Below are 27,281 nucleotides of genomic sequence, written 5' to 3'. Positions count from 1 at the left end.
TTTGATAAAATCATTCAATGTTATAGTTGGCAACATTAAACAAAAACAATTAATCCTTTGTAATATTTGTGACATCCTTTATAAAATTTCTATCTTATATATAATTCTTATAATATCAAAGTATATCAAAGATAACTTGAACCGAGACACCAACACTCAAAACTCATTATGATTGTCTTCTGGGGACCTCATTGGTATAATTTCTTCTTCTTCTTCTCCTCCTCTTCCTTCTCTTTTTCCTCCTCCTTAATCCCACTCCTCCTTTCTCCCTAATTTAATTATATCCCTCTTTCAAACAAATATTAAGATATTTTTCTATAACAAACAAATATATGATTTGTCTATAACAAACAAATATATGATTTTCCTCCTTGGCACAAATATTATGTCCATGTCGTTGTATTTCTTCTAATTACAGTTGGCATTACAAGTCACAAAAATCATCCAATCCTACAAATTATTTACACAAAAGCAACAGGTTCATTGACATGTTTGTAATATTTATGAATACCAAAACATAACTGTTGGTTTTTTTAATTAAAACTTTACCTTTTCAGGATGAAAATTGCAGCTGATTTAAATTTGAATATAATACATAGTATAAATATTGTTACTGAATTTTACACATAATCATGTTACAATGAATTTTTATTTGACTGAATAAGTTAAATTATTTTATTGGACATAATACTAAATGCAAGATAGAATACTTTCTTTGTGGGCCAATACAATTTGGCAATTTTTAGCTTGATTTACACTGATTTTACTCCAAATTTCCTGACTTTTCCTGGACTGAAAAACAACTACTCAGTTGCCAGGTTTTCCCCAATTTCCACGAGAGCTGGAATCCCTGCATAATTATGCAAGGACTCAGATAAAGGGAGCTGGCTGTCTGAAACGGTTACAATATCAGATCAACAATTATGATACCACTGATAGCAATCTGATGCTAAAATATGTACGACAGCGCCATTTCATGAATTATTTATTATACATATGTGTAGTATACCTCGATGACTCCCTGTATTTCTCTCTCTCTCTCTTTCTCTTGCTCTCCTTTTCTCTCTATGCTACACCTTCGACTCTTGCTTAATAATTGTCTCTACCAACTTTTCCTGATCTCTCTCTACACAATCTCTCTCTCTCTCTCTCCCTCGCATATTTTTATCCCCCCCCCCCAGACTCTCTCTCTTTCTCTTTTCTCTGTGTGTCTGTCTCTCTTGCTTATTTCTGCACCCAATTATAAATGTCTCCTTACGCCAAAGATATGTCAATAATCAACCACTCCATCTATTGCGTGGTAACAAAGTACAGTGCACCTCCACAGCTAATAGCCAAGAATGTTTGTATCCAACTCCTCTCCTCACATGAATTAATTACCCATTACCATGGCGATGTCTGTTGTACTTGTAAACTTTGACATTGAGGATTCCTCCCTGGTCACGTGTGTACTGATACTGTAGACTTGCTGAATACCTGTCAAGAAAAATGCCCCAAGATAGGGAAAAAAATCAGTTATAAATTATAATAAAATTATTTTCTTTTGAATCCCAAAGCCAATTCACAATATTTTACTAATTAATAAAAGTATTATTTTCTCTTTAATGAAATAAACATACTATTCTACATTTTACATTTCAGGACAGAAGTAATAAGTAATACAGAAAAAAGTACATATAGTATCAAACAGCACTTATCTGTACGAAGTAATTACAAACAATCAAATATTTAAATAAGTTTTTAATGAAATAAAATAATACAAGTTAGATAAATAAGATGTTGGAATTAACTCAATTGAGGGGGTTAGGGGTTAGGGGTTAGATGAAGAATTTCCAGTCATTTCTAATTTTTACTCCCACCCTTATATATTTCATGGAAGGGGGGGGGGGGGTAATGGTCATTTTGATCCCCTGGTTTCTTATACTCTTTTCACACTGGTTTTGCTTAACCCCGTACTTTGCTTAGCCCCGTACTATCCTTAACCCCGGACTATTTTTTTGGCTTTTCACACTCGCTGTTTTTAGTCCCGTACTAGCGCCTATTCCGGAATAAGAAAATTCCCGCTGTTCTCACTGCATTTCGTTAACCCCGGATATCGTGTATGTTATGATTGGACATACCTCGCATCTGGCCAGCTGCGATACGCTCCATTGCGTAGTACCGGACTATTTTTCGTTTCTGTTCTCATTCATTTGCTTAGCACCGCAATTGCGGGGTTAGCAGGAGTTAGCACCACAATTGCGGAGTTAGCCCTGCTATTTTGCAGGGTTAGTTAACCCCGTACTATAGGTGGGGTTAGCCAACTTTAGCCCACTTTGGTAAAAACCAGTCTGAACAGAAAGTGGAATAGGCTTAACCCTGTACTATAGGTGGGGCTAAGACCCCCCTTAACCCCACCTATAGTACGGGGTTAAGCAAAATATTGCCAGTGTGAAAACAGTATTAGAAGATAAATAAAATCTGCACATGTACAAAATGAGAAATAATAGGCTTTGAAATGATTCAGTAAAGGAGGCATGGGGATTGGATAAGGAGTTTCCAATTTTTTTACTCCTTTTTTCATGAGGCGGGGGGAGGGGGGGGGGGGGGGTTAGCCCCCTCTCATAGATTCACCTATTTGCGCATACATGCATGTGATTTCTAAAGGGCATCTTTGTACTTAGGAATTCCTGGTAATCCAAAATGTGTTTTTGTCATCGCTGAAGTTAAACGTTGTAGGATTAGAGTAAGACGATAAGAGAATGTAACTGGGTTCTGGGTTAGTAATAGAACTAAGGAAAACGTTTAGTGTGGATTCCATGCAAGATGGATTTTTTTTTTTTTTTTTTTTTTGGGGGGGGGGGGGATGGGTCTTTTTTAAATGTTGTTAATTGAATTGAATTTATTCACCGCTTCAATAAAACAAAAACATGCAAAGTCAAAGAATACATTAAAAGATTTTTTACAAATATGGATGAGTCAATAAAATACTGGTACACCAGGGACATGTCTACACGTAGCATGTCCCTGGGTACACTAAAGGAAATTACGAAATGGTTGGATCATCTAAAAGTTACAGAAACTTAAAAGGTAGATGATCCTACACAAAATACAAAAACTAACACCCAAAAAACCCAACCTAACACTGAAAGGATGAAATTACAAAGTAGACTACAAATTGGTTAGAAATCAGTATTATGTACATGTATGTGTAATGTACTGTTCAAAGATCAATTGTTGCTGGAGCATGTTCTGTACTACCAGCTTGCTTTGAATATAGTTCCTTCACCTTAAAGTTTGTAGTTCTGTTCAATCAATCCTTTCTCACGTATATCAATTACATGCAATTTCCTCGACCCTAGTTTCAGATATTTTCAAAATACATGTCCATGTTTGTGATCATACAAGGTTTGGGTGGTTTTACCCCTTTGACTTCTGAATTCTCTCATCCCCATAGGCTTAACACAGGGACCACCTGGTTTTAGTAAGCAATGGGTTAACTTTATAGCCTAGGGGAATAAACAAGTATAAGATAATAATGCAGGATAAGAGCACTGATATGAGAGATTATTTTAGCCAGGCTTATTGTTTAATTTCGATGGTTCATCAAAATCATGTTTAGTCAAGAAATTTTAATTGTCAAAGAGTAGCGAGGCATATGAACAAAAGGGAGAGATGATGAAATAACTTTAAGATTTTGTTGGCAGTATTTTTTTTTTAAAGGACATCAATGTGATATGGAACCATACATACAGTTTCCTACACAAGTTTCATGGAGCATACGTGGACAAAATATGATAATTCAAATCACATACAACCATAAAATATGCTTGTTAAAGTTACAAATGAATTCACTGGGACAAATATCCAAACACATACATTGATTCTGGACAACTAGTAACATTAAAAATTGTCTGTTTGGAGCCAGAAGGGTGTTAACTCTGTGTTAAAGTCATTTGAGTTAAAGCCCTTCTGGCGCCCAACAGATGAAAGGCAGTATCCCTAAGGCCTAAAAAAAAGATGTTGTATCGCCCTTTAGGTGCCAAAACATGGGTCGGTCGGTCAGAAATCTCTTCTTCTTTTTATTTAACTTTTTTTTTTAAATCTCCCTTTTTGGGCTTATATCTCTCAGTTATGATGCTTTATATTTTTTTTCTCTAAAAATCGGTTTAAAAAAAAACTTTTTTAAAAAGCCGACTGTAGATTTGGGACGGTCGCAAAAGGCAATACAACCTGTTTTTTTTTAAGGCCTAATTCATAATTCATATTATTCAGAAACAAAAAAAACAAAACAAAACAAAGCTAGTGTTATAGACGAACCAAAGGTATCACAGACTTACACCTAATTATTGAATCAATCATCACAATAGACAATTACTTATGAGATATATTGACATTGAAATTACAAAACAGATACATGATTGTTACTCTAACATATACTAATCAAAACCTTATAAATCCTCACTTTGCATAAATTTAAAGATATATAATACCCGGATCTTTCGAGATAAGTGGCTCTCCTGTATTTCAAAGAAATAACAACATAGCAACAACAACCAAATGTCAGTATTTGGAAGGAGATCAGTAAAATGTTCCCATTTTCACTTTAAACGTTGGCAATAAAAGGCAATGTCATAGTTATTTTGTTGTAAAAGACTCAGGAAATTTGGCAGAGAATATTTCAGACTTCAGAGTGTGAATGATATTTAAAGATTTTGATATCAAAAGCAAACAGTTTGGAGGAACCAGTTTTGTATTCACCCCGGCCCCCCCACTCAGGGTTCGAAATGACCGCATGCGTGTTGCCAAAATGTCCGGTAAAGGGGTACTTTTCGTGCGACAAAGTCCGACCCGAGAATTGTAAAAAAAGGGGTGTATTTGACTTTTCACCCGGAGATTTCTTTAAAAAGGGGGTGTTTTTTTCTTTTTTTCTCTCTCATCTCTTTGCACTCCTAAGAAATTATTCCGAATTAAGGGGGGTACATTGACCATTTTTCATGATTTAGGGGGGTCTCCAAGGCAGGAAAAGCCCGCGAAAAGCCCGCGAAAGGGGGGTTCGGAAATGTTGGCAGTCCTCAGATAGGGGGTGCTTTCAAAAAGAGGGAACGAGCATATGCGTACCCTAAATAACACTGAGTGGGGGGGCCGGGGTATTCACTAACTTTTTTGAAGTCCAGGGCCCATCCATATTCATTAAACCTCACTGAACCTCATTTGTCAACTAACTAACACACTATTTAGTTGGCCACTGGCTTAGTAAGGTGTTCCGAATATAGGCTGGCCTTTAAATGCTTTCTCCTTTTCACATCTAGTGAGTGACGCAATTACATGTAGGCATGACTCTAGTGCTGTAGCGATTAATTACATTGTGTTAGAAATGTCAAAAGACGGTCTGCTGAGCCTGCACATTCACTACCAAATTCACCTGTGCAATGTAGACTACATTAGATCAAGAGAAACCATGGTAAATAGAGGAAGAGAGAGAGAAAGAGAAAGAGAGAGAAAAAGAGAAAGAGAGAGAGAGAGAGTCAGAGAAAGAGTCTAGAGAGGGAGGGAGAGAAGGGGAGGGAGAGGGAGAGAGAGAGAGAGAGAGAGTCAGAGAAATAGTCTCGAGGGGGAGGGGGAGAGGGGGAGGGAGAAAGAGGGAGAGAGAGAGAGAGAGGGAGAGAGAGAGAGAGACAGATTTTTAAAAAAGAGAGCAATAGAGGGGCACTTGAAACCTAACATAAATTGAAAGCTCTTTCAATATATTAAAACCAATCCGTACCAAACAGAAATACTGAGATGCATATTATATAAACCAAATCTAGATTTTAAATGGAAAGAACCACCACAATATATCTAGAAATAAAATAGTAAGGTCGTCTTTCATGCAGATCATGCACCTAGTCTGCTGGCACAGGCTTTGATTTGAAATTTACCACAATTCTTAAAGCCTTAAAGGGGAAGTCCACCCTGATATTAAGTTGGTCTTGATAAAAGCAGAACAATGAGAAAATAATATCAGTGAAGGTTTGAGCAAAATCTGATTACAAATAGGAAAGTTATGAATTTTTAAAGTTCATGTCATCAGTGAAACTCAAAACACTGACGTGTCTTGCGAGCTCCTCTCCAATTTGCTCTGTATACAGTAAGTTTCACAAACTTTCATTTCCTTAGTTATTGAATATATTTGTTTCATACAGGGGTTGTATACAAATATATTTGCAATAATTATATCTAGGTGACTGTACGATTGAAAATTCCTATGGAAAAACGTAGAAGTTTAATTTTTTTTAAAGGAAAAGTCAAATGGGAGGGGAGCTGCCAAGATACTTCAGAGTTGCCAATCTGTGTTTGATTGATAGCACCTTCAAAAATTAATAACTCAAAATTTAAAATTGGTTTTTGCTCAAACTGTCACTGCCCTGTTCTCCCAATGTTTTGCTTCTATTAAAATCAACTTAATATCAGGGTGGACTTCCCCTTCAATTGAGCAGAGCCCACATCTGGCAGTGTTCTCACCCAGAGCAGCTAATAGAGTGGTGAAGTGTGACGTCATCAATAAATCTATTTTGGGAATTTCTCAATTTTTTCTTCATTTTCCGAAAGACCACCAAAAATAATGTCCAAATGTCGAAAACCAATTGAATAGATTAAGTATCGGCTTAGATATGACCATATATGAATAAAAAGATTGACTACGGGAACTCAGTGTTATATTGCTTTGGTTCATAACATTGAAAATTGAGAAATTCCAAACATTGAATTTTATGATGTCACAGCTTTGGTACTCTATAAAGTACAGAGCCTAATGTAGTCTCATTTTGCCGCAGACACCGTTTCATGCAACGACTGACAAGGGTCTGTGCTTGCAAACTAGTCGACCCCCATCCCAAACAACATGTATTCCATATGACAACTGATATTAATACAAGAGACGAATTAATGAGAGAAAAAATGATTATACATTACCTTTGTGGCGGCAGTGAAACATATCAAATATATATCTATGGTAGCTAGCTAGAGTTCTGAAGAGAGGATCAGCAGTGGAAAAAGAATGAAGTATTGTTATTTGTGCTAGATTAGAAGAAAGATGAACCAAACGGATATAAGCATATATATATACATGTAAATATATATAAAGACTATACAACACCGAGATGGGGTAATTAGTTATGAAAGGTAACACATCTGCTAGTTTTATTTTGTCATTTAACTCAGCTCCCTCTTCCCTTTCAAATGACAATTACATGCAAGGATAATCTGAGATTTTTGAGAGAGAGAGAGACAGAGAGAGAGAGAGAGAGAGAGAGACAGAGACAGAGACAGAGACAGAGCGAGGGGGAGAGGAACATTGAGAATTTGTGAAGTTCTAAGGTTAAGGAACTTCATTAATGCCACACCTCTCTTGATTAAACATGAATATATGTGTATCAATACAATTCATGAGTAATAACACTAATGACATCAATCATCTTAACTTATCTCTATAATGTTGACAAAATGCTTCATCAAAGGCTTCCGATACTTCTTCTATAGCAGATCAAACGGTTCCCTCCATATTGTTTTGCTTTGAAGTCACACATCTCGACATCATCATGTTTCATAATTCTGTCAGAATGACTTGATTAACCTTCATTACAGTGTCTTGGATTAACCTTGCATAAGCAGTTAAAGGTATTACAAAGTTTTGGTAAATTTTGAAAAATGGGTGGATAGTGATTCTTTACAATTTCGATATATTTAGATGCCCCTGTAGATGTTTTAAAAGCACTAGAAATTTTAGCCCCTAAAACACTTCTGTCTTCGAGAAAAATTGAATATAAAGATTTACCGGTGCTCCCGGTAAATTTTGATAAATTTCAAATAGCTCCTACGGCCGTACAATGGTAGCTGCGACCATGAAAATCTCAGAATATGTAGTTGTGGTATATAATTACCGAACGGCAATAGCTAATCGGTCGATTTTAGTCAAGAAACATTGTTTTATAGCTGAATTAATATCTTGACCTTGAGAGGGAGCTATTCAACATACATGTAAAGTGTTTATTATTTACAACTTCATAACTAGAGTCAATTTCGACCACGACAACGATCACTGCATATTGTAGGATCGCATATGCTTCCAATATGTTCATTTGAACCAAATTCATGCCCCCATACCACAACTTTGTAATACCTGACACAAGATATTAAATAGATAACATATTATATAGAGACATTATGTGACAGGGTATAAACTATACTATCAGTACACAAACAGGATTATTATGATAACTTTGAAGTGTGGATCACTTAGTGGTGAAGTGTGATGTCATCAAAAATCTATTTTGTGAATTTCTCAATTTTTTCTTCATTTTTCGAAAGAGCATCAAAAATAATGTCCGTATGCCAAAAACATATTGATTATGTATTGGCTGAGATATGGCCATCTGAATAGAAAAATCTCCTACAGGAACTCAGTGTTATAGTGCTCTTGCTCCTAATGTTATGAACCAGACAACACCGAGTTCCCATAGGACATTTATTTATTAAGATGGTCATACCTCAGCTAATATTCAATTGGTTTTCGACATTCAAACAATATTTTTCATGGTCTTTTGGAAAATGTAGAAAAAATTGAGAAACTCTAAAAATACATTTTCATGATGTCACAGCTTCGGTAGGCCTACTCTAAAGGTGTATACCAGTAATGGCAATTCATGTTTATCAAAATATCTGATACTTTTTTCACAACTGATTGTGAAACAAGATTAGCTTTCAGGGAGCTATCATTTGAATCAGACTCAAGCTCTGCATTCACACTGCAAGAAAAATGGTAGATTTTTGTCCACATTTCGGTGTTTCGTCGAAAGTTGCTATAAAGCAACTATCCTTAAACACGTAACCCAAATCGGCAAGCATACCTCTGGAGTGTGGTTTTATGAAATGCAAGCAGGCATTTCATAAGCTTTTACAGTGTAAGTACTCACTCTCAAAACATTGAAGAGTGATTTTGGTTTTTGGGTCAAGTGACTCCCCTTGACATCTCACCTCCCTCCCCCTACCCCCCCCCAAAAAAAAATTATCAAACACTATTGAGTTTTTGTTTTCCTTTTTTTCAGTAGTGTAAATGACAGGGTCTTTTTTTCTTCTTTTTCAGTTTTGAATCAGTTTAAATAGGAAAAACAGGTAAGTGGAATAAAAAGCAACCAAAAAGAGTTCCCCCTTATGGAGCCCTTCCCTACAGTATGTCACTTGTACTACCTCTCTGACCTCGATCTTTGTTTAATATCCCACAATTCAGTAAGTGTAAGATTCCTTACATTCATCTCCCAAATATCATTTTATCATTATCATTGTTATATATATACAACTGTATATATCATAATTATATCATAATTATACATATTATATTTTGACAAAAGGTGACAACAGGTGAAAAAAGTCAACGTAAGACACCAAAATGATACAAAAGAAAGAACTGATTGATAAAGTATGGATGTTAAAAATGAGGTGGGAAGTTGTGCTATACATGTAGTTAATGATTCACTATAGACACTAGACTACACCACAGTATGACAGCAAGAAAAACTGTTTAAATAAAAAGAAAATTTTATTCACTTCCGATTTATACAGCATTATTAATATCGATTGCAGATAAATGTAAAATATCTTTACATTGAATTACACAAGGGAACCCTGTGAAGTGCTCAAAACCACTGGTAAAACGATCTCAAAGACTTTTGGAAAATCAACCTAGGGCAACTCCAATAGCATTGTACATCACTGTACAATACAGTCAAACCTGCTTTAGAGAGTGCCTGTCTCCAAAGATCATCTGTCTACAAAGACCACATTTTTTGTTTCCCTTGAAAATGGTTTCTCATTGAAACATGTACTAAAGGAACTTGTCTACATAGACCACCTGTCTACAAAGACCTCTTTTTGTGTTTCCCTTGGGCGGTCGCTATAGACAGGTTTGACTTTAATACCTATTTGTGTGTGAAATTGCAATGAGGAAGTATGTTATCTGAACATGGTTCATATGGGATATATTATGTAGAAGAGAAAATTGAAATAGCCCTTGAATGACTCCTCCAGTCTTTATAAATGTGTTCAGTGATCATGCATACATCCATCTACAAAACATCCATGTCTAAATAAATATCCACATCTAGTTCTTGTGTAATATTCTTACAAAAAGGATCTTTTCTACATCTTGAAGACACAAAAAGACAAGAAAAGTGCAACATGAACATGCAAAATCTGAAAATGTTTGAAACTATCATGTAAAGGCAAACCAAAATAACGACTATGACTACAAACATGCGAGTCATATGAAAAAAAATCCTGCACATCAAAATCACACGCACATAATTACCGGTATATAGATTGGTGGGGTAATAGCTGTCAGCATCAGCATGAATCTTTCAATTTCTTTTGGTGTCATATTTTTAGCAGATGTATTTTTATGGTTAACTTTCTATTTCAAATAAATGTACAGTGTACTTGGTAATGACACCCCTTCATGTACATGGCAAATTATTTAGACAACTGCATGTACAGGTACTTGATGGTCAAGCACTTTTATGTAAACTGGGGGGGGGGGGGGGGTTCACAAAGATCCTAAGTCAAACTGAACTCTAAGTTGGACTTAAGATTATGGAGAGCCATTTGTAGCCTTGAAATAAAATATATATATTCAAAAGTGAAAATTGAAGTATTTTAGACTTTTTATAAATTCCTCATCAAGAACATGAAATCTCCTTGATAATAGAAAATATTAATGATTTCAATCAACATTTGATGCATTTTAAAATAACTTTTACAAAATACTTTCATAGATGCTAAGGGCTCTCCATAATTGTTAAGTCCAACTTGATGGGCTGTGAGTGATGGGCGTCTGAAATCCAAGCCCAGACCCCCCAAATTGTGTATTAAATGTATTTAAAAAAGGCTCATGTACAGAGTCTTTTACAGACCTGAAAAAGTTAGATCTGGACCTCCTTCCAAAGAAAATTAGGGTGGAGCCTAGCTGATTATACAGTGCATATATAGATTCAATTAAAAAAAACAAGAAGTTCTTTCCATCACAAAGTACTCAATACAATAATAAGAATTAGGGCAAGTACATGTTTACACTCAATGACAAGAATATTGCAGATCTACACTTCTACGGGTAGATCTACAAATGTACAAGTAGCAATACATTAAAGGTAATACAAAGTTTTGGGAATTAACAAAAAATTGGCTGGATAGTGATTCTTTACAATTTTGATATATTTGGATGACCCTATGGATGTATCACAAGCACTAAAAGATGTAGCCCCTAAAACACTTCTGCTTTCGATAAAAATTGAATATAACAATTTAAATAGCGCTTATGGCGATATACATTGTAATAGTAGCTGCGACCATGATAATCCTAGAATATGTACATGTACATGTAGTCGTGATATTTAATTGCTAAACGGGAATAGCCTATTGGACGATTTTAGTCAAGAAACATTGTTTTATGGCTTTATTAATTTCTTGACCTTGAGAGGGAGCTATACAACATAAAGAGTCTATTATTTACAATTTTATAATTCTAGACTCGATTTCAACCGCGACAATGATCACTGGATATTTATATTATATTGACTGGGCTTGAGGGGTACATGTATATCAGAAATATTGACCAAGCTAAGATCATATTGCCCCGAGCCGAAGACGCGGTCAATATTTCTGATGTACCCCGAAAGCAGCCCTGTCAATATAATTATTATTACCTAAACAAGGCATTTTTTAGCAAGTTATTTATAGGGGCCTACCGGTATACAACTGTGGTATCAAGCTTGATTTTTACTCCCGTCTGTTTGCCGGTCCATCTGATTTTAGGTTATTCAGGCAGGTATGTAATTGTGACATAACAAGGATTGATCCTGGTTGTTACTATGTGTAATTGTGACGTAACAATGATTGTTACCGCGCATAGAGCGCACTGACAAGACAAAGTGGAATATGGCTCAATATTGCCCTCTGATTTAGTACAGTGGTCTACGGGGCAAACCTGGAAGAGTAAATATGGCAAATATTCACCGCTCCGGTTTCATATTCGGAGCAGCGTGCAAAATACGACTTTTTATTTAGCCTCTAAAATGCCTTGTATAGGTAATAATGTGCTTCCAATATGTTCATTTGAAGCAATTTCATGACCCCATACAAAAACTTCGTATTACCTTTAATCAGCTAAAAAAAATTAGTAAAATAATTCATTACAGCTGTAGGTGTACATAATTACAGGTGTATAAAACATTTTGAAATAAGATATACATGTAGCATGCAAGAGGAATTTCAGCACAGTTCAAATAAAATAACTTTCCATACAACTTTGTTCATAATAATAATAATAATTTATATACCGGTAGTAATATTACAATCACTTTAGCGTCAGCTTTAGCTGTGCTGCCATTATGGCGCTCTAGCATTTCAAGGAATTAATTCCTGCCAGGTACCCATTACATCACCTGGGTTGAGTGTGGCAAATGTAGATCAATGTCTTGCCAAAGGACATTAGTGCCGCGGCGGGACTTGAACCACGGACCTTGTGATCGACAGTCCTGCGACGTTACCACTCGACCACTGCACCTCTATAAGATATGCATCATGTATCTTTAAGATCATGATCCACAACTATAATTCTGATCATTTACATGTTCATGTAGCTCTACAAATATTCATAAAATAAAATGCATTATGGCTGGCAATATTCTAGGCAAATCTAGTAATGATGATATGCAGACAATACTTTCAGGAACAACATTCACGAGGTGTACAGTATTTTAACCAAATACCAAACTGCTGACTGGTTTAACAAATTGATCAATAATATTTTTGATCAAATTGAACAGAAAGCAAATCTTCAAGCTTTGCTTTCTCTTTTAAGTTAAAATCATTGCACAGATTAAAAAGGTTTTTTTAAATTACCCCGTATTTACAAATATAGGAACATGTACACAAAACTATATATTTTTATTCAATTGAGCAAAACTTAGTCAGTATGTACAAAGTTAAAATTTAATTTCTACTACAAAATCTGTTCCGACAAAACCACTCAAAGATTCTGGCAATCTACATAAGTACCGGTACCTTATTTGTTTAACCTACATATGAACATCTGTATATCAATATACAGTGTATCAAGTTTCCCTTTTTAGGATTGTCCTACAATGTAATTCTAGGCATAAATGAGCCCTATACATTTATGTACTGTACAATATACATGTACAAATAATGCATGCGAATGAGTTCATTAAACGATTTATCCGCATCCCGTACTCAAGTTGAGGCTGTATGCACAAAGCTGTCAGCTTAGTATGATACCGGTATGTGCATGAACAGGCTCAACAAGAGCGGATACATCATGTTATGAATGAATGCAAACAGGCATCATTTGTTTCATACAAAAAACTCCTAGATCCTTGTTCTTTGATGTAAAAAGAAGAATTGATTCCGAGGTTGTTTTGAGTCATTATCGCTCACAAATAAATCCCAAGTTCAATAGACTTACTTTATCGCACAGCCGCACACGTAGAGATAAGCGGAACTGACCTACATGTACATGTATGTACAAGGTGTTTGAAAAGTAAAGAAAATATTGGCAATCTGTGGGTCAATGCCAAATTGCCATATATTTGAACTTGCTTTTACAGACATGAAAGTTTGATCACCTTCATTCCATAAAGTAACAATCTTTGTGACTGGCAATTCTTCTCTTTTCATAATACTGTAGGAACATCCACAAATAATGAGCAACATATCATTCTAAAGCTGAAAATCTCCTCTTTTTTAATAGAATCAGACCTACTCTAAGAAATACTTAATAAATAGCAACTTTTACCCTGTCTGTCATGGAATGTATAATGAAACTTAAAATGCAGCTTTTGTGAAATTTGGTGTTAAAGTGTATTAGCAGCAGTATGAGAAATTGTAAGAGGCATACAAGTATGCACAAGATTTTTTTTTTTTTTTTTTTTTTGGCAGGGGGGGGGGGGGGGGGGGTCATATTTGCAATTTGGCTGCTGGAGAGCCAAATGCCACCTGCAACCCCCCCCCCCCTGACATCACCACCCCTGGTATGCCTGCAGTGAAAATGGCTAGGCTCAATGTTTTCCTTGTAATGCATACCGGTAAGCTGTTATTTTTCGCAGGAAGCCTGAATTTCATGAATCACTCACTGATCAAGAAGTCATCAACACCAGTAATATTGCCACCGCTCTAAGAGGGGTTTTCCCCCATATCGGGGCTACTGTAATGCGCTTATTAAAAGGGGTGCATATAATATATTCATAGTTTTCATACCTATTTTCGAATTTACTTGTACATGTACATGAACGGTGCATCAGTATATGTACGTGCAACGCATCAGCACTGATATGAAGTGCAGCCAATGCATTCATGCATTATACAAAATTGATAATGCCTTTGACCTTTATATGCTCACCTGTAGGTAAATTATGATACTCAACTGTTCTGCTACATTTGTCACTGATTCTTTCATCTTACTCTAATATACATACAGGTAGAGTGGGCATATTTGTTGTGTCCAAAGACAAAGAATTAATATTGCATATATATGCCGGAAGGGGGATTGCGATCATGTTGATATGTCGGGAAAGCTCACAGCAAACTAGATGGTCTTCACAAGTAACCATCGTTACAAAGAAGAAGACAAAGCATAAATACATACAACTTGAATACAATTTGTATCAAATCGGTCTACTGGCATGATGACTGTTGGTTGGAAAAAGTGTAATTACATGTACACATCATATTTCTTTTTCATACATGTAATTATATATTTTTTGCCTTTTCAAGGTTTGCAAAGCTATCCTCCACGTATGTACTGTACATCTGTATGTGACAGTACTATTTCCCCCCAAAATACACCTACTTTTCAACTCTTGTTGTTTGTCATTGAAAGATGCTTGTAAATAAAGAAATGTTTAAAAAAAACATACACTGTATATACTGTACACTGTACTAAAATAAGTCTTTTTAAAGAAAATGCTGAACAAACAAAGATATAATGCTGGCGAGAGAAGAAAAAAATCTAACCTATTAATACAGTACTACACTGTATGTAAATCTGCTTTTCTACACACTGCCAACTTTTATTGTTTGTATTTTAAAGATAAAGTTGAGTTCTGGTCATGCGATTACTTTGTGAAAAAAACATGTGGAATCGATCAGAGAAGGTTGATCATCTACATGTACATTGTAGCATACCGGTAAGTATTGGTGTGTACTACCGTACAAGGTTCTGGAATCATCAAAATGATAAGAAATTTGGCCCAGTCTTGGTAAAGTTACAAGCACTGTACACAGAAAGATGTACAGTACATGAACATGTTCATGGGACCACACGAACATGTAGCATAAAAGTCTGTCCCGATTGTTATGATATACATGTACATGTATGTACTGACAAGTGTACATGCCATATTTAGAATATTAGGCATCTACATGTACATGTATGAAGAATCATGCTTATCAGGGAATTTTTTTTATCTGATGTTCTTCCACACTTGCATAACACAATGATAATGCTCACAAATTATTTTTCACCTCTTTCCAGAACTCAACCTTCTCTTTACAGCCTGTAATTCAAGATACTTAAACAAAAAATACACATGTACCCAAATACATGTACACCCTGTAAGTCTTTTAAAGAAAATACTGAACAATTAAAGTTAAAGCTACAGTCCCATATACGTCCCGGACCGTCCCGGACCATCCCGGACCCCATCCGGGGTGATCCGGGATTCGGTCCGTGTTGACACCGTGTTGGCACCAGGGTGGTCCTGGATGGTCCTGGGCGGTCCTGGATGGTCCTGGGCGGTCCGGGAGTCGACCCCAGATGTTTTTGACGGTCAAAAACTGCCGGGGTGGTCCGGGACGGTCCGGGACAATAGTTTGATCCGGGGTGATCCGTGTAGCCACCGTGCTGGGTCCGGGGTCATCCGTAGTGGCGCCGGGGCGGTCCGTGTTGATCCGTGGCAGTCCGGGAGTGAGTTATTGACCGCCCAGGACCATCCAGGACCACCCAGGACCACCCCGGTGCCAACACGGTGTCAACACGGACCGAATCCTGGATCACCCCGGATGGGGTCCGGGATGGTCCGGGACGGTCCGGGACGTATATGGGACTGTAGCTTTTAAAGCATCACACTTTTTTTAACAAAACATCCCGGACCATCCCGGATCACCCCAGACCATGGTCCGGGATGGTCCGGAGTGGTCCGTGCTCGTCCGTGCTGGTCCGGCTTTATATGGGACTGGGGCTTTCACTTTAAGAATGCTGAACAGATATGAACTTTATATTTCTGAAGAGAGAACTAAAATTTTAACACACTGCAAAAATTCCAAACAAAATTTACTACAAATAAGCAAACAATTACATAATCTAGAAACACAGTTAAAATGGCAATTTTCACACAATCTACAGTGTACACGTACAAGGGCAATATTTGAGAGACTGTTCCAGGTGTTTTCAGTTTATCACCAATGCTGCCTTTGCTTCTAACTCTCTATTTGCAATGTAATCCTCATATTAATACTTGGGTTTCGATTCGCCATCAGTTTCTCTGGTACCTTCATTAACTGTAAATTACATTGTACCTCCTACTGTAAATTCAATGCAAATAACGGTAATAACCCATTAAAAAAAATCACTTACACCGTACATACATGTATGTTTGTACGGTATGCACATTGTATGCACACTAAATATATAATTCTGGTATGAAAATAATAGAATTTATGATGAAAGCAGCACAATAAAAGACAAGAAAATACTAAATATGAGTACTCATTTTGAAAAGGAAGTGTTAATACTTGTATTATTAAGCTAATTTCAAAGAATATGAAAAGAAATGGTACTTCAAAATGACAGTAATGTGCAAACAGTATAAAACAGAAACTACTGGATAAACACATCTACATCTACATGTACAGTACATGTAGAGTATGCACGTATCTGGTGAAAGCCAGAAGGGAATTTATTGTACATAAACCAGTGAAAAAATACACGGGGGCTCAGGGCAAATTTGCCCCCGAAAAGCCCAAAAGAGCCCCCGAAAATCAGAAAAGAGCCCCCATAAATTTGAATAGAGTTCAATGCAAAACAAATTTTAGAGTGTCATTTTTAAGCAGGCAAGCTTGAAAAGTAGCCCCCGAAAAATAAATATTAATTTTTTCCCTGACATAAACTGATTTGGGACAATACCCTTCTGGCTCACAACAAATGACATGGTGAAATAAGAAAAAAAAAGTTATGCATGCATGCATGTAAATTTCATAGAGGGATGAGGTTAGACACTCGAAACTTTTCCACCAAGCATAGGATAGACATGCAGGACAGAATTATCTGCCACAAACACCAATTCTCTCTTACCTTCCTGGTTGACGCTATCTGCCTTCTTGCTCATCTTGCATACAGGAGGCGAGGCCGGTGTGCTGGAGGTCATTTTGAAGCACCCACCGAAGGTCGACAGCAGGACAGGCAGGAAGATGAGGCTGTGTACCATACCAAGGACCATCACCATGAACATGATCTTGAAGAACGTTCTGAAGATGTAGCTTGGAGAGAACACGAGCACCACGTTGGCTAGGATGGTGGACAGCGCGCCCTGGAGGATGGGCATCCCTAGGGAGTAGAGCGCCATCACAGCCTTGCGCTCAGCGACGGAGAGCTTCCGGTGGTGGTGCTGGTGGTCTATTGTTTCCAAGGCTTGGTTGGACGACAGAAAAGCATAGGTGATGTGGGCGGAGAAGTCAACGCTGAATCCGATGCAGAGGATGATGTTGATCATGGAGATGCCGTCGAGTCGTACATCCCACAAGGACATGTAACCAATAATGCCGATCTGGATGGAGACGATGCAGGCCGTTACCATGACGGCACAGAACGGATGCGGGATGAGGAGGAGAGCAATGACAAACATGCAGCCTACAGCTATTAATATGTTCTGAAGAGTCAGGGGAAGTACCACTACGAACTGCTCATAGATGATGAACAAAGGAGAAAATGCAGTCATATTCAAATCTGCCTTTTCAGCCCTCTCTCGCACATCGGCCATCATTTTCATTTGTTGGGATGTTGTTTTCAAACTATCTCCTAAAATAATAAAGCGAGATTCTTCAATTTCTGTTCCGTTTGGGCCATCCCTGAAAATGATGTCTTCGGCATATCTTGAAAAAGAGGGAACTTTTAAGAATTGTTCAACCAGGATTGTCATAAATTCATTTGCTCTTCTATCTTCTGGAATGCGTAAGATGTCCAGGAATCTGAAGTAGTCTCTCAGCCAAAATTCTGTGAAGTTTGATGAATGGATGTATTCACTGCTTTCCAAATCAGAGACTACCCTTTCTAAAGTTTCTTGGACCGATGGGTCACTGTAATCTAATCTGTCATGTATGGCTACAGACACCGGGGGTCCATAGTCTGAGAAATACTTGGTTTGATAGTCAAAGAAATTATGAGTGGTAGAGCCATCTCCTGCCAGTGTTTTCATTTCCAAGCCTTCAGTAACTTGGAACAAGCCGTAGACTGCACTGCCAATGTATGCTAGGAACAAGAGAAGGGCAAAGACCTTCACCGCAGGAACCATCAGCACCGGACCATAGTGATCTCTGAAGAAAGTCATCAGGGCCGTCTCACATGAACTCTTCAAACTATCGGGATCCTTCGATGAAGACCCACCGGCGCAAAACAGCTTGTAGAACTTGGACTTGGCTTCTTGGCGTGGGACTACTTTTACCAGAGTGATGCAGTGTCTGTTGGCTGCTTCCCTCCTGCCACTGTACACCATGCAAGCGCCAAAGAAAGTGATTTGAAAGAGGTAGTCGAAGATGACAGCTACTCCTGTATAAAGGCAAAAGACTCGGACAGCCGGTAATGGCGAGATGGCCCCTATCCCGAAGGCAAGGGCATCGGTAATGCTGGTTATGGTGATGGACACTGCAGCTTCTGAATAGGTGTGACCCATGCGCTCTTCCACCGAATCCCGAGGGTTCGTTTTCCGCCAGGCAGCAATCATGATGAACATATCATCAATCCCAATGCCTTGAGAGAACAATAAGAAAAGAAAGACTTTAGAATAGAAAAACATGATATTCAGATTACCAACAAGTATGCATACAATTCATGAGCAGGCATAGATGTATGTAAGTACTTTACCAATCTAGTTTACAAAACAACAGAACAACGTAATGCATTTAATACATTGTCAATGAGTTTAGCATCTTTTCATCACTACTACTAACCTTACAACGATAATACACGTACATGTACACAAGTGTTGAATTGAATACCGGCCCAGTACACTGTACAGGTCTTTACACATTTTCTTCTTTACAGCACTCTTAGGTACATTGTACAAGTCACAGGAGTCATATAAATAGTTTGATCCTGATGTTTATTTTTGTGATACCCGAAATTGGACAACATTTGGTAAATTAGGTGGACAAATGTAAATGTACATACAATGTACTTGATTTAGCTACAAAAGATTTGATACGACTTGGAACATCTCTCACTTACCTATGATAAGAAATGGCATGGACGCAGCGACAATATTAAAGGGAACACCGATGAAGCACAGGAGACCAGTTGAAGCACCAATCGCCAGGGAAGCGGAGACTAACCCTAGCATCGCGAGGCTCGTCTTACTCAGCACCCAGTCAGCCACCATACAAGAAGCAACGGCGAAACATGACAGAAGCACAATAGCAACGATCAGGTACGGTAGGATGGTGATTGTCAAACTTGTGATCTCCTTTGTAAGAGAGTGAGAGACGATGAAAGACATCGAGATCACGTCCGATTCAAAATCTCTCGCATAGCGCAGAAATTCTTCCTCCCATTCCCTGTTCATGGTTTCCAACTCTGGAATGGACTTCAGATAATAGTTCAGGGAGAAGAGACCAGCTGTTAAGATTGTCGAGGTTTCATCCACCGCTACATCTCCTAGAGAAGCGGCAACAAAGATTGCACTAGTTTTGGAAGGATGGTAGAACGGATGGGTAAGGTTGATGTCTTTGACACGACTTGCATTGTAGGAATACGCTTGCAGGACAGGCTGCGTCAGACAAGCACCGTGCGACATTGCACATAAAGATAAATAATTGTTGGCGATCCCACTAGAGTTCTGGACCGTGATGTTCAGCACTCCGTGATTAAAGCGCAGTATTTCACTGATGACATCCTCCCTCAGGACATTATTGCCATCTTTTGGTATTGCAATAGCGTTCGCACCCTGATCTGTGATACCCTTGCCCCGTGAAGGACTATAATCGTTGTAATGCACTGGAAATTTCTCATACATAATGTCCCCATCATCCCTTGCTTGGCTTTTGTCAGGTGTAAACAGATCAACAGTATCCGTCTCCAACTGAATATAGATGACTCCGATGCTTAGTCCAATGGCCGCAACCAGAGACACGAGCAGAAAAGGGAGTGGTTTCCGAGCAATGAGCTTTCCATAGCGATAGAAAAAGCTCACCAGGAGTCGGTCTATGCAGTCAAAGTAAGTCATCTTTTCTTTGGTTTTCTTCAGCAACACATCTTCCTGTGCTCTTCAGAACCCTGTGTCCGTTCGAGTAAGCTCTCAAGATGAAATGTCACATGTCTTTATACGGTGGTAAGAAGGCCACCTTGGTGAACTCCGTTTGTGGAGTGGGAGGTGCAGGAATTCCTTTCATCTTAGAGACAGCCGCTATCAATTGGACCCAGGCTGCTTCTGAATGGAATAAAAACAAACACAAACAGATTAAAGATCAACGATTGTTCCTACAAATGATCTAGAAATAGCAGGTTCACAGCAATACAATTAGACTAATCTTATCTACAATATTACATACCTGTAATCATAGAAATGGGGTTTCTGCCAAAGTTCTCATTAAAAAACCACTCTGGCCAGCTGGCAGCCGAGTTAGCTACACGTATCTTATAAAATGCACACCTTACAATTAATTTGAAAGCATCATATCGCGTTTGCTGTATGAAAAATTAGACAATTTGCCAATACAAGAGGCTTTTGCTAAATCACTTAAAGGGGAAGTCCACCCTGATATTAAGCTGGTTTAAATAGAAGCAGAAAAATGATAGGAACAGGTCAAAGATAGATTGACCAAATTCTGATTAAAAATAAGAAAGTTATGATTTTTTGGAGTTGCAACCAATCAAGCACAAGCTCCCCTCCTATTTAATAATGATTGCAAATACATGTTTCTATACATCCCCTGTTTGGAAAGAAATCTATTACGTTATCAATAAACAAAGAAATTGAAAGTTAATGAAATTTTAGATACACAGAAAACTGGAAAGGGACTCGCAAGATACGTTACAGTGTTGGCGATTTGCGTTTGATTTATCTCGCCTTCTAAACTTCATAACTTTCTTATTTTTAATCGGATATTGCTCAAAATTTCATTAATTTTGTTTTGCGCCCTCCCCCCTGGCCAAACTAGTGCAGACAGGCTTTATGCGAAAACACCCCGGGGAAAACGCCATCGCGGTGTACATGTACATGCAGACCCCTTGTACGTCCATGTAGGGGTATATAGTTGGCTCGGGTGGGGGGGGGGGGCATGGCAAGGCGCTCCCCATCTCAGAATATGTCTTCCTCCCCATCCCGGGAAATTGAAGGGAAAATCCCTTTTAAGTAATTCTTATATGTCAATATGTAGATAATAGGGTAAATATTTATATTTGAATGTTCTCTAGGACCATTGCTGTTCTTCTTTTATCCATCGTATTTGTGTTATGTAACAAAGGAGGAATCAATGTTTAAAAATAGTTCAGATTAAGCAAGCTTATCAACATATACAATTACAATGTACCTATCTGCGCTAAAATTGTACATTCAAGACAAATGAAATGGGTACTTACATGTAATAGAGCTAAAACTGAGTAAAGAATATCAAGTAATAAGGTCTTTTTTTTATTTTCATGAAAATGCAGGGAGGTCTAATTCCTCCTGGCCAAACTAGTGCAGTGGGCTTTAAAAGAGGAAATCAAAGTTCAAGTTCAAGGTTAAATTTCATCCATGTAAATTCATTTATTTGAGGTTTAATAGTGCCAACATCCTTTTTCACTCACCCTAACCTACTTATTCTGCACCAAGCCTTTTCCACATCCACTATTTAAAGTACCGGTAGTACTATAAATGCTATTGCACCCAAAGGGGTGGGTCTCTCTTAGCCTCAACAATTAGAAGTATTTGTCCATTTTTTAACCTTAGTTACTGCAAAATTAGGTTAACAATCTGGCAAAGATACTGTACAAGAGCAAGGTAAGATTTACCTAATTTAGCTACATGTACAGGTGATTGCAGCCTGGCTTAAATCTACATCACCCCCCCCCCCCCCCTCCCTTACTAAAATAAGGTTGACCTAAGGCAATTCTGTTGTCATCAACATCTGGATACATAGAGTAGGAGGGGTCATTGAGTATGCAACTTTCAGCAAATAGATACCAAAACTTATATAGATCTGGCCACTATACATGTACATTTTAAAGGTAAAGACCAGTTATGGTCATGCGATTGCATTGTGAAAGAAACGTTGCGGAATCGATCAGAAAAGGTTGATCATCTAGCATCTAGCATCTGCAAGGTTCTGGAATCATCAAAAAGATAAGAAATTTGGCCCATTCTTCGTAAAGTTACAAGCACTATACACAGAAAGATGTGTATGGGACTGCCCTATATCTCTCACAGTCCATGAGTGAAACAAATTTACCAAATATATGAATTAGTAGGCGGTTTCCCGGCAAATTTTTTTTCATCATGTATTAGTCAAAACATATTCTTTCACATGATTGGTAATGAGAGCTTCCATTTCATTTTTTGAAATTGGGGCGTTTCCAATACTGGTCTTTACCTTTAATATAGCTTATTTTAGGCATCAACATGTACATGTACATGTACTGTACATGTATAGAGATTAGAGTATAGACTCATTACAAGTACTGTAGTTTAATACAGAAACAATACACGCTCATCAGATTTCATTCCTCTCAATATCCCTCTGTGCCTTTGATGAATGCTTAATTACTTATTACCATTATCATTTTCTTCTCAGTATACATGTACACTTGTACGTTTATTTGAATCGACATGTTATGCCTTTTAAAATAACTTTTGCAAACTATTTTCATAGACGCTAACAGCTTTCCATAATTGTTTAGTCCAACTTAGAGATAAGTTCAACTTAGGATCTTTGTGAAACGCTCCCCAGGCCAGTATACTCTCTCATGACTAATTTGTAATTTGAGTGGTCATAAACCATCTTGACAAGCCATCAAATCATCCAGTTCAATGACAAGTTTAGTCATACTACCTCCTCAAACAGCTCCCTGGAGAGAGCACAGGGCTTCAAGATCAAGGAAGCCATTCCCAAGCTCCTTGCTTTCACCATGGACCTGCTGTCACCTTTTCTAGGAGAACTACTTTATTAGTCTGCAGAAACAGACTCTACAGTGTATGTTTCACAGGTAACCAAATTTACAGTGTTGTAAGCCTGAATGCAGTAACATGTACCGGTGAAGCTGGATTTGTAGCCAGGCCGAGTCTGATATTAAACAGGAAAAGCTACAGTACATAATTTACTTGAGTATATATTGGAATGTCAACGGTAAAGACGGGATCTTCTACACTTCTCCACTCTCTAGTCACACTTTAACATCATGTATAAATACACTTTATGTTTAAATAGTCTATCGAGACAGAAGCTCCGTTTTGTGCCTAATTGTCCAATTGTTATTGAGTTTGATAAATAATCGCATCTACAGTATGTATAAACTTAAGTAAAGTTGTACTTTAATAGTAAATGTTTTATAAGTTCTCTCTACCAGAGTTATTAATCTCTCTATTTCAACAGCTTGAATCAGAGATTGGTTTATCCGTGGAAAGAGTACAAGGCCAAAATACAAAAATAATGAGTTTCTCGTCCCCGCCTGCCTCCTTTTTAAAAAACTATTTACTATTCAGAAGAAGACAATAGTAAAATCGTATAAATAGCTTCTATAATTATTCAAGCTGAACACATTTTTCACTGTTTGGACTTTGGACTAAAATGATACAAATCATTTGTTTTGTCATACCCTGTACATGTACATTTACATGTACATGTATGTGTACATGTAGGTAGAAATACACTGTAGTCAAATAGCACAATATCTGTACCTTGGCCAGCCATATTTAGCATGGTGGCCATCTTTGAAGACAACAAATATTTAAAAAATATTTTTAAAAATATTTTTAAAAAATTATTTAAAAAAAATAGTATTTGCTGCCTCCTTCTTTTTGAAAAAGTCATTATTTTTGTTGTTTGGCCTAACATACTTACATGTAGATGTAGATGAAACAAATATAAATAAAAATCAAACAAGGCCTTTTACGATGACCGCACAAATTGGCTACTTGTTGAAATTACTATGAAATCTCAAAGAAAAGTCAGTCATAAACTAATCAGTAACTTTTCATGGTACCAATCTCCCATTCAAGATGTACACTGCTGGTTTCAGTTTATTCATGAACGAATAACGCTGGTATTTACATTTAATGAGGCAGGGTGTTATAACCACAAGTACATATACAAGTGCCAGTAAGTTTCTTTGGTTTCCTAGATTGTGTATACTACAATTAACTTCCTTTTCATGAACCCCACGAAGTCATCCTACAAGGTCAGTTTAAAGCTTATCTGCCATAGTTTACAGAAGGGATTAGAGCGCTCTACAAGGTCACTGGACAGGTGGTTATCTCATCAACTCAGCTCTCAGTTAACATAAGAAAAAGAGGATCATGGGGGACCAATGGTCACCGATTAGGCTTTGGTTGTTATATAGAGGGCGCAAGTAGCTACAAGTAGTGCAGTGGGCCTTTAAGACTGGCGAAGCATGAGAAATGCTTCTCAAAATCGAGTTCTGCTGTAGTTTGCATCTAAAAAGGTCTAGTTTGTTTGAGAAGTACATGGATGATCATGGGTGTAGTTGTGGGAACAGCGTCCCCCCCCCCCTTAACATGCGTGTGACCTGATTTATTTGGTACAGTTTAATACACATTCAACAATTGAATGAGATTGAGAATGAGGAACATGTATCTACGCCGTAGATACATGAACAAGAACGTACATTTACAGTAAATACTGTACATGTACATGTATGTGAGCTCATTTGGGCTTTTGGCTTGGAATACCGTAGACTACGGTATTCCAAGCCAAAAGCCCAAATGAGCTCACATACATGTACAGTATTTAAATGTACGTTCTTGTTCCACTACACACGAGAGGAATTCCAAATTGACAGCCTACGAGTATGAGCCCGGTTGGGGGGGGGGGGGGGGGGGGGGTAATCACATGTTAAGACAAAATTGTGAAAAATGGGCTTTTTACATGACCCTCGAGGATTGAGCGGCACACCCCCATCCAAACCAAATCTGATTACCCAAACAGGGCGAGTTTGAATAAATAAAGGTGGCTTCAGTTTCAACATAAGTGTCTGTTTTAGTGAAAGTTTTTTCCCCAGGCAGACCAAAAGATTCAGTTCAGATACCCTGTGGCTGGACAGACTCGCCGGCTTCAGCTCGTACTGTACATCCACGGCTAGCAGGGGCGGATCTAGCTTTTTGCTAAGGGGGGGGGGGGGGGGTTGACCAAAATAATGACGATGCAGAGCATCGTCCACGAGCCGCAAAGCGGCGAGCCAATTTTTTTTTGGGGGGTGTTTATTTGAACCCCGTAAGTGATGTTTTCCTGGCATCTATTAACACAATGGAGACCCCCGTGGAGACCATAAAAAGTAGTGCATGATAACGTCTTTTTAAATCAAGTAACAGCTTAATACACAGTTATATCCAGAGTTATCATGTGTTTGGTTAAGTTACCAGATGAGTTGAATATCTTCTCACAATATTTGCATTTGAAAGGGTTTCTCTCCAGCGTGCATTCTTTTTTCTTTCTTTTCTTTTTTTTTTTGGGGGGGGGGGGGGGCGCCCAAGGGGGGGGGGGGGTTTTAAACCCCCTAAACCCCCCCCCCCCCCCGTAGATCCGCGCCTGGCTAGACGCTGGTACAATATGTAGCTAGTATACATGTAGACCCTACCCATCACTTCGTCATCACAAAAACAAGATGTCTGCCCACTCATTCGCTTTACATGCAGATTGGGATTTCTGATGTGACCTTCCATCATTTGGAGGATTATGAATAAAAGTGCTATAATTAGACATTTTTCACAATTTTTGTATAGGCCTAGATCTAGGCCTATCTCTGATATAGAGACATAGATCTATATTTTCATTTGTTGAGCATATGGGCACTGTACAACAAACAGTACAAATACATGTAGGCCGGTGTATTATGGGGAGGGGGGGGGGGGGTTGTGTGTCCGCAGCTGTCACTTTAATTTGCCTTTGGATTTACAAAAAAAAGTATGCATCGAATATGACAATAGATCTAACCATCATAATTGTTTGTCCTGGCTTTAAGGCTTAACAATGTCTATCGCACAAGTTAATTTACATCTCGGATTCTGAAATATTCCTAGATCTACCTAGAATCTAAACTAAATTCTTGTCTTCTTGAAATTATTACATCAACTGTAGTCTATAATCACATGTCCCTACCCAACATGTACATGACAAGATTTGATAATCCAACATCAACCATGTCCATGCCAACCGGTATCTATTTGGCCAGATGTTGCCTACCCACCATGCCAACACTATCATCATTAGATCTAGACATTACCTAGCCTACTACAAAAATATGGACAAAAATAACTGTCTGGTATGGAGAATTCTTTAACAAAACTGACATTTGTCAACCTTCCCCATACTGCTCCCGATCAGCGGAACAACCGGCAATATCAAAGACTGAAGCTTTCGGTCTAACGAGAATACCGTAAAGCTCTCGGGACTGAGCTCAGCTGAGCCCGGTAAGTACGGTCGACTACTCTGCATGGTGTATGCCGCGGCCGCAGCAGCTGGTATGTAGACCGTCGAGCTCGAGCCCGGCAGATAACATCTGTAATTATCCACGACAGATTGTATAATACAAGCTTACAATAATACTGATAATACCAAAATATAATGTGTAGGGCATAAACTCAAGGCTAGAAAGTAAAATTTAAGCAAAATTCATAGAATTTGTTTTTAACGACTTACCTTCTTATCTCCGCATCGTCTTGACCTCGCCTTATTTCCTCCTTTCACTTCAACTGCACAAGGCCTAGATCTATACGGTACTTATTTAACGGTACACACAGTACATGGACAGTTATATGCATATACGGTAC

At 38.0% G+C, this 27,281-nt stretch overlaps 1 protein-coding gene across 4 annotated transcripts; it reads right to left on the bottom strand.

The window, feature by feature from the left end:
• Positions 1-1,176: 1,176 nt before the first annotated feature.
• On the bottom strand, positions 1,177-27,220 carry LOC583364 (patched domain-containing protein 3). 4 transcript variants are annotated; one of them, XM_030983244.1, is made up of 5 exons: positions 27,151-27,220; positions 19,529-20,726; positions 17,381-19,051; positions 6,934-6,989; positions 1,366-1,476 (listed from the first exon to the last, which is right to left on the bottom strand). In XM_030983244.1, exons 2-4 carry the CDS (start codon positions 20,520-20,522, stop codon positions 6,982-6,984), a joined length of 2,673 nt encoding a protein of 890 aa, XP_030839104.1. In that variant the 5' UTR covers positions 20,523-20,726; positions 27,151-27,220; the 3' UTR covers positions 1,366-1,476; positions 6,934-6,981. The 4 variants fall into 4 exon arrangements, with proteins under 4 accessions (XP_030839101.1, XP_030839102.1, XP_030839104.1 ...); XM_030983243.1 differs by lacking the exon at positions 6,934-6,989 and adding an exon at positions 4,445-4,499 and having other exon boundaries at positions 1,382-1,476; XM_030983241.1 differs by lacking the exon at positions 6,934-6,989 and having other exon boundaries at positions 1,177-1,476.
• Positions 27,221-27,281: the final 61 nt, after the last annotated feature.

The sequence above is a fragment of the Strongylocentrotus purpuratus genome, unplaced genomic scaffold (genome assembly GCF_000002235.5).
Source record: "Strongylocentrotus purpuratus isolate Spur 01 unplaced genomic scaffold, Spur_5.0 spur5_scaffold_13, whole genome shotgun sequence".
NCBI classification, from domain to species: Eukaryota; Metazoa; Echinodermata; class Echinoidea; order Camarodonta; family Strongylocentrotidae; genus Strongylocentrotus; species Strongylocentrotus purpuratus.
Note: the sequence above shows the minus strand (reverse complement) of the source record. Positions and strands in the feature narration are given on the sequence as shown.

What these genes read in the sequence shown, in the direction of transcription:
- LOC583364 (XM_030983241.1), bottom strand. Translation starts at nt 20,522, where the DNA reads ATGACTTACTTTGACTGCATAGACCGACTCCTGGTGAGCTTTTTCTAT. An exon ending in CATGCCATTTCTTATCATAG is followed by an intron (nt 19,052 to 19,528) that starts GTAAGTGAGAGA and finishes TGTTCTCTCAAG; the next exon opens with GCATTGGGATTGATGATATG. An exon ending in AGATAGCGTCAACCAGGAAG is followed by an intron (nt 1,477 to 17,380) that starts GTAAGAGAGAAT and finishes TTTTCTTGACAG; the next exon opens with GTATTCAGCAAGTCTACAGT.